Below are 16,648 nucleotides of genomic sequence, written 5' to 3'. Positions count from 1 at the left end.
CAACTTCTTCAGCCACCAGTAATCAAATGCAGAGTGTTTAGGTTCAAAAGAACCCAAGCATGCCCGAGCTCTAGTAATAACACTATATTAGATATATGTAGAGATGAGCAATACAAATCCAGCAAAAATTGTCTTTTTTGATGCCGGAGATTGGCTAAGCGGGCTGTCACTGTCAGGACACAAGAGTGACAGCCCACTCAACCAATCACTGGCTGTGGCGCTGTCCCTTAGTCAGTAATTGCCTGGAGGTGGCTGAAGACACAGAAGAGGATACCAGGGGAGCGCTGAAAGGTAAGTATAGATTTGTTAAGGTTTGGTTTGCAAATTATGCATTAAAAATTTTCAATTTTTTAGAAGATTTTTTTTTAAAGATTTGCTCATCTCTAGTTATATGTGTTGGGTGCCCTCATTCTCCAAGCAGTGCATACAGTCCTGTGGGGAATGACTTCTTATGTGGCTTATACCTAGATAAGCATTTGCCACCAGCATTCAGGTCTACGGTTCTCGGTCTGGTAAGGCTCAGACTAATGGTGCTCAGGCTGCCAATCATCAGGCTAATGTTGCTCGAGCTGTCAGCTGTCAGGCTCAATGCACTCAGACTGCCAGTATGTATTCAATATTTCTGAAATCTCTCAGCAAGTCCCAGTACAACGTAAGGGCATCATTTACAGTATAAAATATTCCCCAGTATATTCTAGGCATCCTGCAAGTTTTCCAATCTGCCGCAAATTCTGAGTTGTTTTGGTACTCATTTTATCCATTACAATGCATGAAATCTGAGGCTACATTCAGTTTTTCAGCAGATCAGCGCTCCTTTGGAATCCTATATCAAGTGCTATTCTCCACTACTGAATCCCCTGTGCCAGCCGTGACGTGGGTGGAGCATTGTGCCTGCTTGGCACTACCTGGCTTGTTAAGAGTATACTATTAGGGCTCAGGGTCTATACTCACCAGCATTTTTAAAATTGAATGCGCTATTAGAGTGCTCCTTCCTCATTATCTATTATATAGAAGTCAATGTGGAAAAGGAATGCAGACCCATCAGCGTTTTTTTTAAAAACTGCGAACGCATAGAAAAATGCCAAACAACCCTAAAAAAGCCATAGCAAAAAACATCCTGTGGGTATTGCATTTGATTTTTTCCCCATTGACTTCTAGCTAACTTCTGGCTGCAGCGTTTGTTTTTGATGCAAAAAAATGCTATGTGCCAATTTTGGTGTTAGTGGTGTTTTTTTTCTTCACACATGTTCTGTAGTTTTGTCTGTGATTACAGATTTGCAGTTACTCCATATCACTTTCCCCTTTTTTGCTAATCTACAAAAAATAATGATTATGGATGCAATATGGATGCATTATGGATGAACTTTTTGCAGATTGTGGATGATTGCAGACACCATATACGGTCCTGAAAAACTATTGGATGTGTGAATGTAGTTAGGCTAAGGCTACACAGTGACTGTGACCATGACACAACTTGCAATGCCAAAGTTCAACATGCTGCACCTTTGCAGATAAGGAAAGTGGATGGAGTCACAGTGCGATCTGACCCACATTGCCACTAACAGAAACCCACCCTGCATGACAATGCAATTATTTCTATTAGCTTCAACAAAAACCCTGCAATCTTTGGCCTTGCAAGCAATGTCCTGGCCATAGTCACTGTAATATTAGTAGCCTAATATTTACATAGTTGCTCTCTGCCACTTCGGTTCACTGGGAATAAACTCACACCAATTCATAAGGTTTCAGGCCCAATTGGCAGCAATGTGGTGTACAGGTGATATAAATCTGCTCTTGTGCAGGGAGATGCCTTCCTCCACTCAAGTTCAAGCTGATGAGAATCTAGCTAGACTCTCTTCATGTATTGTTCCTAGTATAGACTGTGATATGGCAGAAGCAAGCGCCATAACCGCTGTATTCTCAGAGACTTATGAACCAGAGGATTTCAGCTGTTCGATCTGCCAGGATATATTTCAGACGCCAGTCAGAACTCATAACTGTCAGCATGTGTAAGTAAATGGTCTTGTTCATCTCAGGTCCCATTCACACTGCGTTTTTGTGTGGTGTTAAACGTATACTTTTCAAAATTGAACAGAGTACCGAATGATATATGGAAAGGTAGCTATCACCGAGTAACATATGCTAAAGTATGTTCTCATACATTACACAGCTGTCTTTCCTCTTTTTTATTTTGCAGGATTCAAAAGCATAGCATACTGTGCTTTTTGATTAGGCTAGGTTCACACTATGTAAAAACAACGCCCATATTTTAAAACAGCTGCCGTTATTTGCACAACAATGGCAAATAATGTTGTGTTTACAAAGTGTGAACATAGCCATAATGTAGCAAAAATTCAGTGTGAATAAGGCCTTATCTAGATTCATAAAGATGGTTTATTAGCCTGCGATGCATCAGCTGTATTTGTATGTCTAGTACCGCTGCACTTTTTTTGCAGTGATTTTTCCTAAACTGTAATTAACCCTTTGAGGACCAAGCCAAAAATGACCCAGTGGACTGCGACAATTTTTATTTTTTCGGTTTCGTTTTTCCCTCCTCCCCTTCTAAGAGCTCTAGCACTCTCATTTTTCTATCTACAGGGCCATGTAAGGGCTTGTTTTTTTTCCAGGAATAGGTGTTGTTTGTAATGGCACCTTTCATTCTACCATAACATGTATGATGGAACCCCAAAAATATTATTTATGAAAATATAAATTGGGGAAATTGGGAAAAAAGAATGCAATATTGTAATGTTTGGGGGGGGTTCCTGTGTCTATGAAATGCGCTAAACAGTGAAAGCAATGTGATACCATTATTCTATAGGTCAGTCCGAACACAATCATATGTAGGTTTACACAGATTCTCTAATGTGTTATATTTTCATTTTTATTTATTTATTTTTATCGCAATTATTAATAGAATGGGCCTATTGTGCCTTTTATAACTGTTTTAGTTTTTCACCTACGGGGATATATGGGATGTCATTTTTTGCGCTATGATCTATAGATTTTAGTAATGCCATATTTGTGTAGATTGGACAATCCTGGCACTTTTTTCCCTCTTTTCATTTATGCTGTTCATGATGACGATTGTTATATTTTAATAGATCTGACAATTACGCACGCTATGGTATAGAATTAATTGTTTTTATATGTTTTATTTATATAATGGGATGGGGGATGATTTTAACTTTTATTGGGGAATTATTTTTTTTTTTACACACTTTGGGGGACCCTGGGGGACTTTTACATGCAATCATCAGATTGCATACACTGCCATAGGCATAGCATTGATCTGTGTAATAGGCACTCTGCTAATTGAGCCTGCCTGTGGTAGACCTAATGAGCAGATCGCGGATCAGACCGCCTGGAGGCAGGTAAGAGACCTCCGGCGGTCCATTAAAATGATTGGGACCCCCGCAGTCACACTGGTGACAGACATCTAGTGACAGACATCCATGACATACATTTAAGTCCAGGGTCGTCTAGAGGTTAAAAACAAAGTAACCTGCATACATAGTATTTTGAGCCCTATAATGGATATGTTGATCAGTACTTTTACTGATGCCAAGAACGGCTTCAAAACATAAAGCTCAGTGTTGGATTCTCTCCTAGTTTTGGCCAGATATACTGACAAAGATGTTGTGTGTGTGTGTGTGTGTGTGTGTATGTGTGTGTCTGTGAAACCAGCCTTATTACTATAGTTTTTCTCTGTGTCCGCTCCACCCTTGGTTTTGGTAAAACTACTGATCAATTTGAGGCCCAAAATACTGTGTGTAAATCCAGTCTATGTACAGGTACTGTAACTAGCGTCATGAGAGTGTGCCAAGTGTGATGTTTTACACAAGTAGAACATTTTGGGGTAGAATTCATGTAAACAATAATCTCTTGTAACTTTTAGCTTTTGCAGAAAATGCTTGTTAATGGCTATTAAAGCAAGTGGAGCCCATTGTCCTCTCTGCCGTGGGGCATTACATAGATGGGAAAGATCAGCCCCAACAAGAGCTTCTGATATAGAAATGAAAATGAGGATCCTCTCACTGGGTTGCACGTACTGTGGGAAACCGGTAAGGTATGCCTTCCTAATATTGCCAGTGGCTCAGTTAGAGCAGCACTGAAGTGCTTAGAGCAGGGGGCTTTTTTTCCAAAGTGACGGGAGGGTGAAAGAAATAATGTGCATTTACCTCCCCGACTCCAGCGCTGGTGTCCATACACCGCAGCTCTAGTCCCCGGCCGCTTCCTGGTTAGAGAGACAATCTGGGACGTGACACATCAGGCCCGCTCAGCCATTCAGCGGCTGAGGTGGGACCTGCTACGGCCGCTGACTGGCCAAGCAGGCCTGGAATGTCACGTCCCAGGTTGTCTCTGTAACCAGGAAGCAGCCAGGGACCAGAGCTATGGTATACGGGCACCAGCACTGGAGCCGGGGATGTAAGTGCATGTTATTTCATTCATCCTCTCCCTCCCCGTTACTTTGGCAAAAAATCCCCATGCCCAGAAGTCTCCTTTTAACACTGGTGCATTTTGTACTAGTGTGAACATACCTGTAGGCAATTATAGCATTCAGTTTTCATAGCTGATTATGTGGCAGTCTTTTAAGCCACTTACAACAAATGGCTGAAAAAAGCAAACTGCACATCCCAGTAGTAGAAAAATGTACACAATCTTTATTTAATACACATCAATGCAAAGGGTTAAACATTTAAAAACACTTAAAAACACATGTACAATACTATTCACTGGTTCCGATACAACACAGTGAAAACTGACCTATCATAAACATATATAGGAAGCAGCAGCAAAAATAAAGCAATAACCAAGGAAAAAATGATAACCTCAATTAATAAATCCCAATACCCCAAAAGCAAAGAGAATGAAGTATTAAGTAAAAGTAATCAAACAAAAAATACTGTCATAGTAAACCAAAATGTAATGAACACTGCTGCCCCAGATAGTCAGACCAGAGCACTTTGGTTTACTATGCCTGTATTCTTTGTTTGATTATTTTTACTTAATACTTCATTCTCTTTGCTTTTGGGGTGTTGGGATTTATTAATTGAGGTTATCATTTTTTCCTTGGTTATTGCTTTATTTTTGCTGCTGCTCCCTATATATGTTTATGATAGGTCAGTTTTCACTGTGTTGTATCGGAACCAGTGAACAGTATTGTACCTGTGTTTTTAAAGGTTTGTCCCTTTGCATTGATGTGTATTAAATAAAGATTGTGTACATTTTTCTACTACTGGGATGTGCAATTTGCTTTTTCCAGCCATTTGTTGTTAGTAGTTTCATATGTTGCTCAGGCTGTGAAATCTAGCACTCCCCATATTATTTCCTGTGGTGCCAGCCCGGTTCTCTGTTCTAAAAGTTTTTTAAGCCAACAAGAATCATGCATAGAAAAGGTAGAACTATCAGTCTTTCCTTTTTTACCTTTTCCTTGTTTTGTTTTTTAATCCATTCCTGGCTGTGGCCCAGAAGGCTTGAAAAACTACCATGGAAACTGAGTGTGTGATTCCAGACCCATAACTTTTTTTTTTTTGTATGTTCATGTTCAAAATACTGTAAGCTAGTACCAGTATTATAACTAGTGTCTTTTCATATTCAATGCTTTTAATCTGAAGTTTGAAATCTAATGTGACTAGGAGATCTGATCTCCGCGGTGGCATAAGATTGTTTATTCACCTCATGTACTTGTATTAAAACATTCATATAATCTAAAAATTATTAAACAGAATTCTTTGTATAGGTCAAATTGTCCTCTATGCGACTTCACTACAAGACCTGCAGGAGTTACCAGGAGGAATTCGGCATTGCACCCAAGGACTCAAAAGTGCAGAGTAACCCGTATACTACCAAACCGTAAGATAAAAACAAAAGTATGCAGCACTACAGTTTCAATGTACAACTGTACAGGCCAAGGCCTCATCCACACATCACTTTTTCTGTCTGTAAATCAGAATCCAGAAAAAAGATTTCTATGGGGTCATCCACACATACATTTTGCAGTCTGGTCCCCATAGGCCTTTAAGGGGTTATCCAGTACTATAAAAACATGGTCACTTTCTTCCAGAGACAGCACTGCTCTTGTCTCCAGTTCAGGTGTGGTTTGCAATTAAGCTCAAATCACTTCAATGGAATGGCGTTACAACACCTGCACCCAAACTGGAGTGGTGCTGTCTCTGGAGGAAAGTAGCCATGTTTTTTTAAGAGCCAGTTCACTCTGAGCAAACACGGTCCGCCGCTGAATCCCGCCGTGCTCAGTGTGCTGCTGTAAGTGAATGAGAGGGCGTGTGCTCGTCCGCTCCCTCTCCTCTCCGCTCAAAGAAGTAACATGTTACTACTTTGAGAGGAGAGGGAGAGGACGAGCGCGCCCTCTCATTCACTTACAGCAGCACACTGAGCACGGCGGGATTCCCCGGCGAAGAGGTCCGCCGTGGAATTACCCTAACATGTTACTACTGTGAGCGGAGGCAGCAGACGAGCATGCGCCCTCTCATTCTCTTACAGCAGCACACTGAGCATGGCGAAGTCTGCCGCAGAATTACGTTGTGTTTACTCAGTGTGAACTGGCCCTAACGCTGGATAACCCCTTCATAAGTTCCCGGTCCATGATTGCAAACGACACATCTGTGGATTGTCAGTAATCACATACCAAGCAGTACAATCTCAATGAGGCCTTAGTATGTAGATATTCTGCCCTTGATTCTATGTACAATAGAACAGTAATACACTTGGCATAATGTGTACAATATTTGTCATTTCTTTTAGGCTAGAGACATCTTATAAGTGCCCACTGTGCCATCAAGGAAACCTGAACAGAAAAGCCTTACTGGACCATTGTAACTTCATGCATTATTTTGAAGTTGCAGAAGCGGTAAGTCTTTATTTTACACTTGTATGTAATTGAGCTCTAAGATGTTTGTGTTTAATATATCTATAATGTATAACTGGGTGAACCTTTTCCTTGGTATCATTCATATCTTTCTTTAATCCACATTTCCAAGTAGGCTCGAAAAGTAATGTATAGCTGGACTGTGTTAGTTTCCAAACGTCCAAGACTACGTCCTTCCTGATGCGACGTTTTGACTACAGGTGAGAAAATCTACGGTATTATTATTGGCCGTCGGCTTGGCAGCTAACTGCCTTTGAACTTCGCTCTGCTCTGGGTGCCTGGAAAAGATGGATGTAGTCCTGGGAAATTTCTCCCGGGACTGCATCCAGCTTTTTCAGGGACCTGGAGTGGAGTTTAAAGGCAGCTGACTGCCAAGCCGACGGCCGAATATAGCAAAGCTGTAGATTCGCTCATCTCTAGTTTTTGATGTATCGCAAAAAGCATGATCAGGACAGCGTACCCTCGAATGTTGCAGCAGGTAGGACCACCAGCTTGGAGGTTGGGAAATGTATGGACATAAACACTCAGTCACCAATCAGCCTTCCTTTTTTTTTCTTTTTTTTTTTATTCCTTTTAACATATTTGTTTAAAGTTGAAGAGTAGACGTCTAACCTTTTCCATTCTTTGTCATTACCAACAGTCAAGCTCTCCTTATAGACATTAGATAGTTGGCTGATCATTGCCATGTTGGTGGTCAGCTCTGCTTATCTGTCACCTTAGCGCTATTTTATCATTTATGTATAGGAGAACATGCCTGTTACTGCAGCACAGCTCCTATTAGTTTCTATTGGCATATGTTGATCAGTGGTAATGCTGGGTGTGGGCACCCTGCCAACTTATTTGTGGCCTAGCCTGTTGGTAGGCAATCTCTGGGTTTTCCTTTGAAAACCATTTTTAAAACTTTAGACTTGTTCTGTGTATCCATTACGTGTATCTGTTACTTTCTGACTAATAAAAAACAACAATAAAAATGAAAAGATGTGAGGTAGTGTAATAGTTGTTAAAAGCATAGCCATGTTTCCATGTTTTACCTTCACAGGTGTGCCCTATATGCTCTGCTTTGCCTGGTGGGGACGCCTGTCATGCAACTGGTAATATTGTTGGACACCTAAATGCGAGGCACCAGTTTAATTATGAAGAGTACATGGTAAGAATCCACTATGTGATTTAAAAAATAATGCCTGGAAGTGATTGATTAGAACAGACACCTAATTATGGCTATTTGCTGGAATTCAGTTACCTACAGAGTTAATCTTCTGATCTTGAAGGAGTATTCTGCTATTTAATATAGTTTTATAAGAAATCTATAACCCAATAAAACTGGATTTGTCGAACTTTTCGAGAATGTTTGCGCTCTACTTCTCCCAGGACCGGATCCAGCTTTTCTAGGCACCCGGAGCAGAACGGCACAGACTTCATAGTCAGCAGGCTGATAAGCCAATTGCCGAGCAAACAAAGCGCTTTGCTTTGTTTGTACTGTAAATTCACTCATCTCTTGTATGTGCTATTTGGTAAAACTGCACCATACAATCCTGCTGCTTTGTCCACACCCTGTGTACTGTAGACTCTGCACATGGAAATGTGAATACTAAGAACTCCATTTTAGCGATGTTCCTTTTGCATTTAGACCAGAAAATAGCTGAAATAATGTATCAGAGCACAGCGTACCCTATGCATTTCCAGTACTATGTGCAGGAGGTGGGCAACGCAGGGGGTCTGTGTGCCACAGATGCAGGAATTCAAAGAAGATATGGTGTGTTTACTCAGAGATTTATCTGACAGATTTTTGAAGCCAAAGCCAGGAATTGATTTGAAAAGAGGAGAAATTACTTCCGGTTCCGGCGCCATGGTGTAAGCCACGCAGTACCTCGGCTCTGCTCTGCAGCTACAGAAACTATTGCCCGAACACCCGCACAGCTACCCAGCGAAGGTGGTTTTGACCCTCGCAGCTTCTAGAGGTCCCGATGGACCGGTATGTACAAAAAAAGGGCAAACAGCCGAAGCATAAGCTCCTCGACCCGCAGACTGAATAGCGGGGACGCCAACATGGCGGCGTCTTCCGCGGCATCCAGAGCTCCCACACCCGATCGTTCCGAGAGGGGGTCATCGGAGGGAGAGGATGATGGGGATACTATTTCTATAGACTATGCTATGCTGGCCAGTGAGGTAGTGAAGCGGATCACACCAGAACTGCAGGAGTCCGTCACAGCAGCAGTTACCAAAGCTCTGCGACAGGTGCAGGCAAAAGTGAAAGCACATGGAGCGCGCCTTACCGCGGCTGAGGAGCGCATTCAGGCTGTGGAGGATGTAGCAGATTCCTGGGCCTCCCGAGTTGGAAGCAGCCAAGAAAGAACAAGCGCCTCTGGGATAAGGTAGAGGATCTTGAGAATAGGTCCCGGCAGAACAACCTTCGGGTTGTGGGTGTCCCAGAAACGGTGCGGCAAAAAGACTTGATCCATCTGTGTGAGGTAACAATTCCATCATTATTGGGCTTGGCGCAGCATTGCAAAGTAGAGCGCGCGCACAGACTGGGACTTGAGCCACGACCCTCCTTGCCCGACTGGGGTATACCTCCAGGTCTGACGCAAAGAGAGAGGCCCCGGCAAGTCATCGTTAAGTATCTAGACTTTACGGACAAAGTCGCGATCCAAAGGGCCTTCCGTAACAAACCAGAAGGTTAGCTCATGGAGGGTCATAGACTGCTGATTTTCGGGGACTTTTCAGCCGAGGTTTCCCGCAAGCGTAAGCAGTTCTCACCTATCTGCACGGCCTTATTCAAACAACAGGTGCGATTCACTCTCCTATACCCGGCAGTGCTGCGGGTTTTTCATCCCGACGGATCCATCCAATCGTTTTCCACGGCTGATGCGGCCGATTGCCTCCGGGATTACCTGACCAACTTACCGTTGGGGCCGAATGCGGGCCCGGTAACCACTGACCAGCAGATGGAAAAGAGACAAAGTCTTCGTCGGGAGGAATTATCATCCACTGACCGTATGTGCCCGACTGCGATAGATCCCTGGACTGAGCTACCTAGAGAACAACGGTTGGCACGGTCATCGGCCAAACAGGACTGAGTGACGCAAGCAGCGGCTAGCTGTTCCAGTGACTGGCCACCGATGGCAGAGATGTATGCTTGGCCTGCGGTAGATGCACCATCTGTTCACTAGTCTGCCCGCCTCTTGCCTTGATGGCCTGGGCCACATTACCAAGGCTTTGAGTTCCTCTTACTACTGTGATAATGATGTATATTTACAAGGTGTTCTTTTTCTTGCTTTTTGGTCCACATTGTCCCCTATCCTCTACCCATTTCTTCCTTTCTCCCTAATCCCTACCTATTCCCTCAGCCTCCTTCCGTTCCAACCTTTGCCTACCTTTCCCCTCCTGGTCCTTCTGGCCCATCTACTCCCAGCTCCCTTCCCTCCCTCTCCCCCCTCTACTCCTTTCCCGGTTCCCCCTACTTTTCCCTTTCCTCTCCGGTAAGCATATTGTGCCAGATAAGCTACCAAGGAGCCTTGTTACGGTGCGTACTCGCATCACTGGCTGCAAAATAGAGCTATGTGAGCCAAGAAGAGTAGATAGTTGTTTCACATGTACACCATGGGAAGAAGTGAAGTCCTTAGGCTTAAGATCTGGTGTCGCTTAGACATTAGTGGGCCCTTCCTGATTAGGGTGTTTTTTCAGAGTTCTTTGTTGTTGTTCAGGGTTGTTTTTGGGTGGGGGGAGGGAGTGTCCGCAGTCTAACAGTTATTTTGGGTTTAATATAGATCTTTGGTGAATGTTCTTTCCTTGGGTGCCATTGTACGTGTAATGTCATGGAATACTAAAGGTCTACGTTCTCCACATAAAAAGGAACATGATCTTACGACACTTAAACGTCTATCTCCTGATGTGGTCTTCCTGCAGGAGACACACCTAGGTGCGGAAGACTTTTTTTCGGTTACGTAAAAGTTGGGTGGGGGAGGTCTACGGGTCTGCGGCAGTTGATCGCAAAGCAGGAGTTTTGATCTTATTCCATAAGTCATACAGCCATGAAGTAGTACAAACATGGTCAGATACGGAGGGGAGGGTCTGTAAGGTACAAGTAAAGACGGCAGCTGAAGAGCTTGTATATGTGAATGTGTACACCCCTAATGATGCTAACACTGTTTTCTTCAACTCTCTTACTTCAGTGCTTCTTCCTGATCCGGTGCCTCTCAAGGTAGTGGGGGGCAATTTCAATTCTGTGATGTTGCATCTGGAGGACAGAAAGTCGGGTAGGCCAGTTCCAGTCCCTTCGAGGAGTAGAGACCTAGCTTTAGCTGCGTGGGCTCAGGCAGGGAATTTAACAGACACGTGGAGGTGGCTCAATCCTGATGTCCGGGAATACTCTCACTTTTCCCACCCTCATAACTCGTGGTTGAGGATTGATTATCTCTTCGTGTCTGATGCCCTATTACCAAGACTTGCGCAGGCTAAGATAGAAGACCTAGTAATATCTGACCACTCTCCCATTCTCCTGACACTGCAGGATGCCATACCTAGGGGTACAGATTTTATATGGAAGTTCCCAGCGGGACTCTCCAGAGATGAGAATTTTCAATCATTTCTCACCATGTGGTGGCGTGAATTCGCGGCTGATAACGCGGCTCATGCCACTAGTTCCCAATTGTATTGGGAAACTGCAAAGGCTGTACTGAGGGGGGCGTATAATGGCTTATACATCTGGCCTAAGGAAAAAAATAACCATTTAACTGAAATCGTACAGCGAAGCATTGCGGGCAGCTTATACCACCTTTGTATCGTTCCCTACGCCCCAGGCCAAAGATCGCTGGCAGTCTGCCAAATCAGTTTTTGAAAGCTGGCTTGAGCGTAAAGAATCCCTGAACAGGTCCCACTTTGAGGCTACTTTGTTTAGGCATGGGAACAAGCCAGGTAGACTGCTGGCGAAGTTGGCCAAAGGGCCTTATAAATTCCACCATATCCAGTCCTTAAAGGATCGCCTTGGGGTCTCACATACACATCCGGCAGAAGTCAATAGTATACTACGCTCCTTCTATGAACAGCTCTATTCGGATACCCCTCCGAAGGCCTCTCCCACTAGGGACTGGCTGGGGGAGGCAGCCCTTCCCACCTTGTCGGCTGAGGACTTAGAGACCCTTAAATGCCCCTATCTCCCTTGAGGAGATTAGCAAAACTATAAAAAAGCTCAAGCCCAACAAGGCACCAGGACCCGACGGTTACACAGGTGACTTCTATAAGCTGCTCTCTCCGGAGATTGGCCCCTCTCTTCAGTCTCTCTATAACGCATATCTTCAGGGCCAGGAGATTTCCCCTGCACTGAACACGGCAGTTATAAAGTGCTTCCGAAACCGGATAAAGACCTTACGCTTCCCGGGGGGTACCGCCCCATTTCTTTAATAAATTTAGACATTAAAATTGTATCAAAAATTATGGCTGACCGCCTATCCATCTTTCTCCCTTCCCTCATTTCCACTGCTCAAGCGGGATTTGTGAAGGGTCGGTCAACAGTGACCAATCTCCGGAAAGTCCTAGCAGTCCTAGATGAAATCCAGCTCCGTCCTGACCTACACCCCTCCCCCGCCATTTTATCACTGGATGCCGAAAAAGCATTTGATAATGTGCGGTGGGAGTGGGTGTGGGCAGTGATGACCAAAATGGGATTCCAGGGATCCTTTATGTCCTACCTTCATTCCTTATATGCTGATCCTAGGGCAAGGGTGGGGACTCCTGGGTTTCTCTCTTCCTCCTTTCAGCTACAAAGGGGTACTAGACAGGGGTGCCCACTATCGCCTTTCTTATTCAATATCGCCTTGGAACCCCTGTCTAGGGTTCTTACTAAACAGATAGGCGGAATATCGGTGGGAGGAGTGGCTGTCAAATCGGGAGAGGAAGCTGCAACTGACCAGAGACCAAGGTGGTCTCAACTTCCCAGATGTCCGTAGATATAACATCGCCTGCGTGTTCCGACATGGGTTCGACTGGATGAGAGGGGGGGGGCCCTTATTCCAATTACAGATTAGAATCTGCAACAACAGGTAAGATACTGTGGCTGGCACTACCATGTAATTCACATTGGGATATGGAAAAAATAAACGGTGCAGGCGCAGGAATGTGTTTAAATTGTTTTGCGGTGGTGCTCGCCCCTGTTTGAAAAATAGGTAGGTATAGTTCCACACAAAATAGAAAAAAGGAAAAATTAGGAGGGCACTCACCGTTAAAATATAACTTTTATTTCATTTCTTTAAAATCGTCCATTCGGTTAGGTACGAGGACGCCAGCTCCGGCGTGATTGTGAGGACGCCCTTCACAATCACGCCGGAGCTGGCGTCCTCGTACCTAACCGAATGGACGATTTTAAAGAAATGAAATAAAAGTTATATTTTAACGGTGAGTGCCCTCCTAATTTTTCCTTTTTTCTATTTAGATTAGAATCTGCATTGGCGGGTCCATTCTCCCTGCAAGCACTTCTACACACCAAATACTCAGCACTCCCCTCACAGGTCAAACGAAGTCTTCTGCTTCGCGATTCCATTGCGGCCTGGAAGACTGGCCTTAAAGATATGGACCTCCCAATGTATATAGGGAAATATATGCCGCTGTGGACCCATCCTGAACTGGGAGCGGTGGGGCTGGATTGCTCCTTCCGAGGCTGGAGGGACAGGGGCATCCTGCAGGTGCAACATCTCCTTCATCCCTCGGAACAGAGATACTGCTCCTTTGAGGAGCTTCGGGCGGCACATGGGTTGGAGGTGGGCCACTTTCTCCTTTTCCACCAAGTTATGTCTTTTGTAAAATCCCGCCTGAGAGACATCAAATCCTTTTTCCAATCTAATCTGATACATGATCTAGTACAAATAGAAATGCCTCTCCACTCACTGTCTATCTATATTGGGCGTTGTGCAGCCAGTCTACTCAGGGGTACGCCCAAGGGATCTTTACATACTGGGAGGAGAAGCTAGGGAAAGACGACTTGACAAAACCCATTCTGGACGGTTGGATGGCAGTTAGGAAAGCAGTGATCAGTGAAGGTTGGAGGGAGACTCCGTTCAGGCTTATGCACCATGCTACCTATGGGTTCACCCTCCCCAAAACCCCTGCCAGACCAGACAGGATCGAGGCATGCCCAAATTGTAACACTAAAGGGACAGATTTATTACATGGCCTAGTCTCATGTCCGCTCTCCCGACATTTCTGGGGGCAACTAAAAGACTTTCTGTTCTCCAGACTGCGCATCCGTATCTCGCTAGATCCAGCGTTTCTAAACCTCCATGTTTCTCGACCTGAAGTTACACCGACCCTTTTGTCCCACATCTTTGTACTGGTTGCCAAACAAAAAGAGGAGAAATCTCAGTCTTTCCTGTATAACCTGTTGTCTGTTTATAGTCTGTTCCTGGCTTTGGCTTCAAAAATCTCTCAGATAAATCTGTGTAAACGCATCAGTTGTCTAATTTTGCAATTTCTCCTGTAGCTACCAGTAAACGTCCAGCCGTCTTGTTATTTACTTTGGTGCTAGATGAACACTAAACCTAGAAGGGAGTGAGCCCCGCTCAGCCAGTCAGTGGCCGAGGCAGGCCTACACCAGACTTCCCCTTTAAGTAGCTCCATTTTATTATTTTTGAATGCTTGGCCAGAGTTTCACTAGGTGAAATGTGGCTTTGGTGGAAAGTTGACCCTTTTTTATTCATTTATTTTCTGTGTTCATATCTAACAGAATGTCTACCTTGATGAAGAAGCTCAGTTCCAAGCTGCAATTGAGAAATCTTATCAATTTTTCTACTGACTGCATAAAGAAATTAAAGATGCTATCAAATGGGAAAAACTTCAGATTTGTGTGTTGTCTTTGCTGTGTAATAAACAATGTAAGGTCTTTTAATTGTATCCACATATAATGATGATTTCCCACAAAGTTTGTACATAAAATTGTGAAATTAATAGTCTGCAATATTTGTGTTTAATGTAATTCGAGTAAACCTTAGAAAATGTTCACTTATCACTGTCTGTATTTGTCCTAATAAACAGGGGAAACCATAGAACTGAAGAAAGTAAAGGTTAGATGGATTTTACTACATTATATCACTCATCAAAAAATGTTTGCCAAATGTGGCAGCTATCTTGCCTTCTGGGAGCCAATTTTTTTTTTTTTTTTTTAAGGGAATGTGTCATTTTTTTGTATGTGTCTCTTTATATTATTCTTTAAGGGTGCGTTCACACCTACAGGATCTGCAGCAGCTTTGATGCTGTGTTCAGTTATTTAAATGAAATCTGCTGCAGAAAATCAGCTGCAGATCCTGTAGGTGTGAACGCACCATAAAGCAATATTTTAAGTCAGGAAGCTAAATCCATTTGTGACAATGACTTATTTATTGAGACTATTAATCTCGTAGCTATAATATAATTTTTTTTTTTTTTTTTTTTAAAGCTCATGCCATGCGTCCCGTTTCATTGGCTTCTCCTACGACACTTGAAAGTCCCAGCACTGATTCTTGAGGCTACATTTGCATGTTCAGTATATTTTCAGGACAAGCCTGACAATGCCCACAAGCCGCAAAACAATGGATCAGTATTCCATATTTTTTGCGAATCAGTGATTACTCATCTGCGTTTTTTTGGACATTACCGACATTTCATCCATAAAAATCATGGATCCACAAAAATTATGGACCTTCCCATAGACCTTAATTGGACAATCTGTGCCACAGTTATAGTCCTTACTAGAGCTTGTCAGTCTTTTTTTATGGCAGCACTAAAACGGACAATGTGAACAGCACAATTGATAATGGGCTCTAAATCTGTCCATAATAGCAGAACTGCGATTATGGACAAAACTTTGGAGAGTGTAGCCTCAATAAGTAACTTTTTTATGAACAGTTTATCTTGATCTGCTTGTATTTCTAACACTATTCTCAAAATTTCCCTCGAGGGAAAAACAATCTTTCTCCAGACTGGAAAGAATACCACTTCCTGAAAGATGAGGTTTTTTTTTTCCTGTTAATAAGTAAATTACAAATATCTAGCACTTTCTGGCACCAGTTGATTTTGAAAGGATTTTTTTTTTCCTGAACTACCCCTTACAGGTGGCACAAGTTTGTCATCAGGAGTTCAAGAAGCATGGATCATATCTGAAGAAGCAGAGCCAAAATTGCTACCATCTTATCTGAAATTGAGCCAAATAAACCTCATATGCAACGGCCCTCCAAACCAAATTGTGGCCCATAAATAGCAAAAATAGTCTGTAAAAACTAGAGATGAGCGGATTTCCCGAAGTTTGGGTTCGTATGAACCTGAACTATCGGCATCTGACTCCCGCTGTCTGCCGTCTCCGTGCAGCGGGTGGATACAGCCAGGGCCGTCTTAACAGCATTATGGGCCCCTGGGCAGAGGTGCGAATTGGGCCCCACCACCCGCGGCTGCCGCCATCAAAACCCCCCCCATCTTTGCAACCCCACCCCTAGCCAGTACAATTACGTACAATAAAAAATACAAATTATTGTTAACTTAAACTTTAATTCACAACACAGCAGCGCAAAACTTTAATTCACAGTCTTTCAGCAGCGCAAAAACAAAAAATAACCGTGCGTGCGTGCCTCACCAAACCAGACCAGGTTGGCTTCAAAGTATCCAAAAAACGCAATGGAGACAGCACTTCCAACAGCAATCTGCAGGGTTTGTCACACCAGTGCAACATGTCTCATCTATACAGAGGGGCAACAACATGACTATTATATATGAGAACCATGTTGTCTCCCTGTATGTATA

At 43.5% G+C, this 16,648-nt stretch overlaps 1 protein-coding gene across 1 annotated transcript; it reads left to right on the top strand.

Annotated features, from left to right (window-relative positions):
- Positions 1–1,806: 1,806 nt before the first annotated feature.
- Positions 1,807–14,672, top strand: RNF138 (ring finger protein 138). Its single transcript, XM_069959648.1, has 6 exons — positions 1,807–2,009; positions 3,899–4,064; positions 5,744–5,856; positions 6,766–6,871; positions 7,929–8,036; positions 14,604–14,672. Exons 1-6 carry the CDS (start codon positions 1,807–1,809, stop codon positions 14,670–14,672), a joined length of 765 nt encoding a protein of 254 aa, XP_069815749.1.
- Positions 14,673–16,648: the final 1,976 nt, after the last annotated feature.

The sequence above is a fragment of the Dendropsophus ebraccatus genome, chromosome 2 (assembly GCF_027789765.1).
Source record: "Dendropsophus ebraccatus isolate aDenEbr1 chromosome 2, aDenEbr1.pat, whole genome shotgun sequence".
Classification (NCBI taxonomy): Eukaryota; Metazoa; Chordata; class Amphibia; order Anura; family Hylidae; genus Dendropsophus; species Dendropsophus ebraccatus.
This window is presented reverse-complemented; position numbering and strand designations above follow the sequence as displayed.

Excerpts from the sequence above, each read along its gene's own strand:
- RNF138 (XM_069959648.1), top strand. The coding sequence starts at position 1,807 with ATGCCTTCCTCCACTCAAGTTCAAGCTGATGAGAATCTAGCTAGACTC. Across the intron at positions 6,872-7,928 it reads ATTTTGAAGTTGCAGAAGCG|GTGTGCCCTATATGCTCTGC; the intron begins GTAAGTCTTTAT and ends TTACCTTCACAG. Across the intron at positions 8,037-14,603 it reads TTAATTATGAAGAGTACATG|AATGTCTACCTTGATGAAGA; the intron begins GTAAGAATCCAC and ends CATATCTAACAG.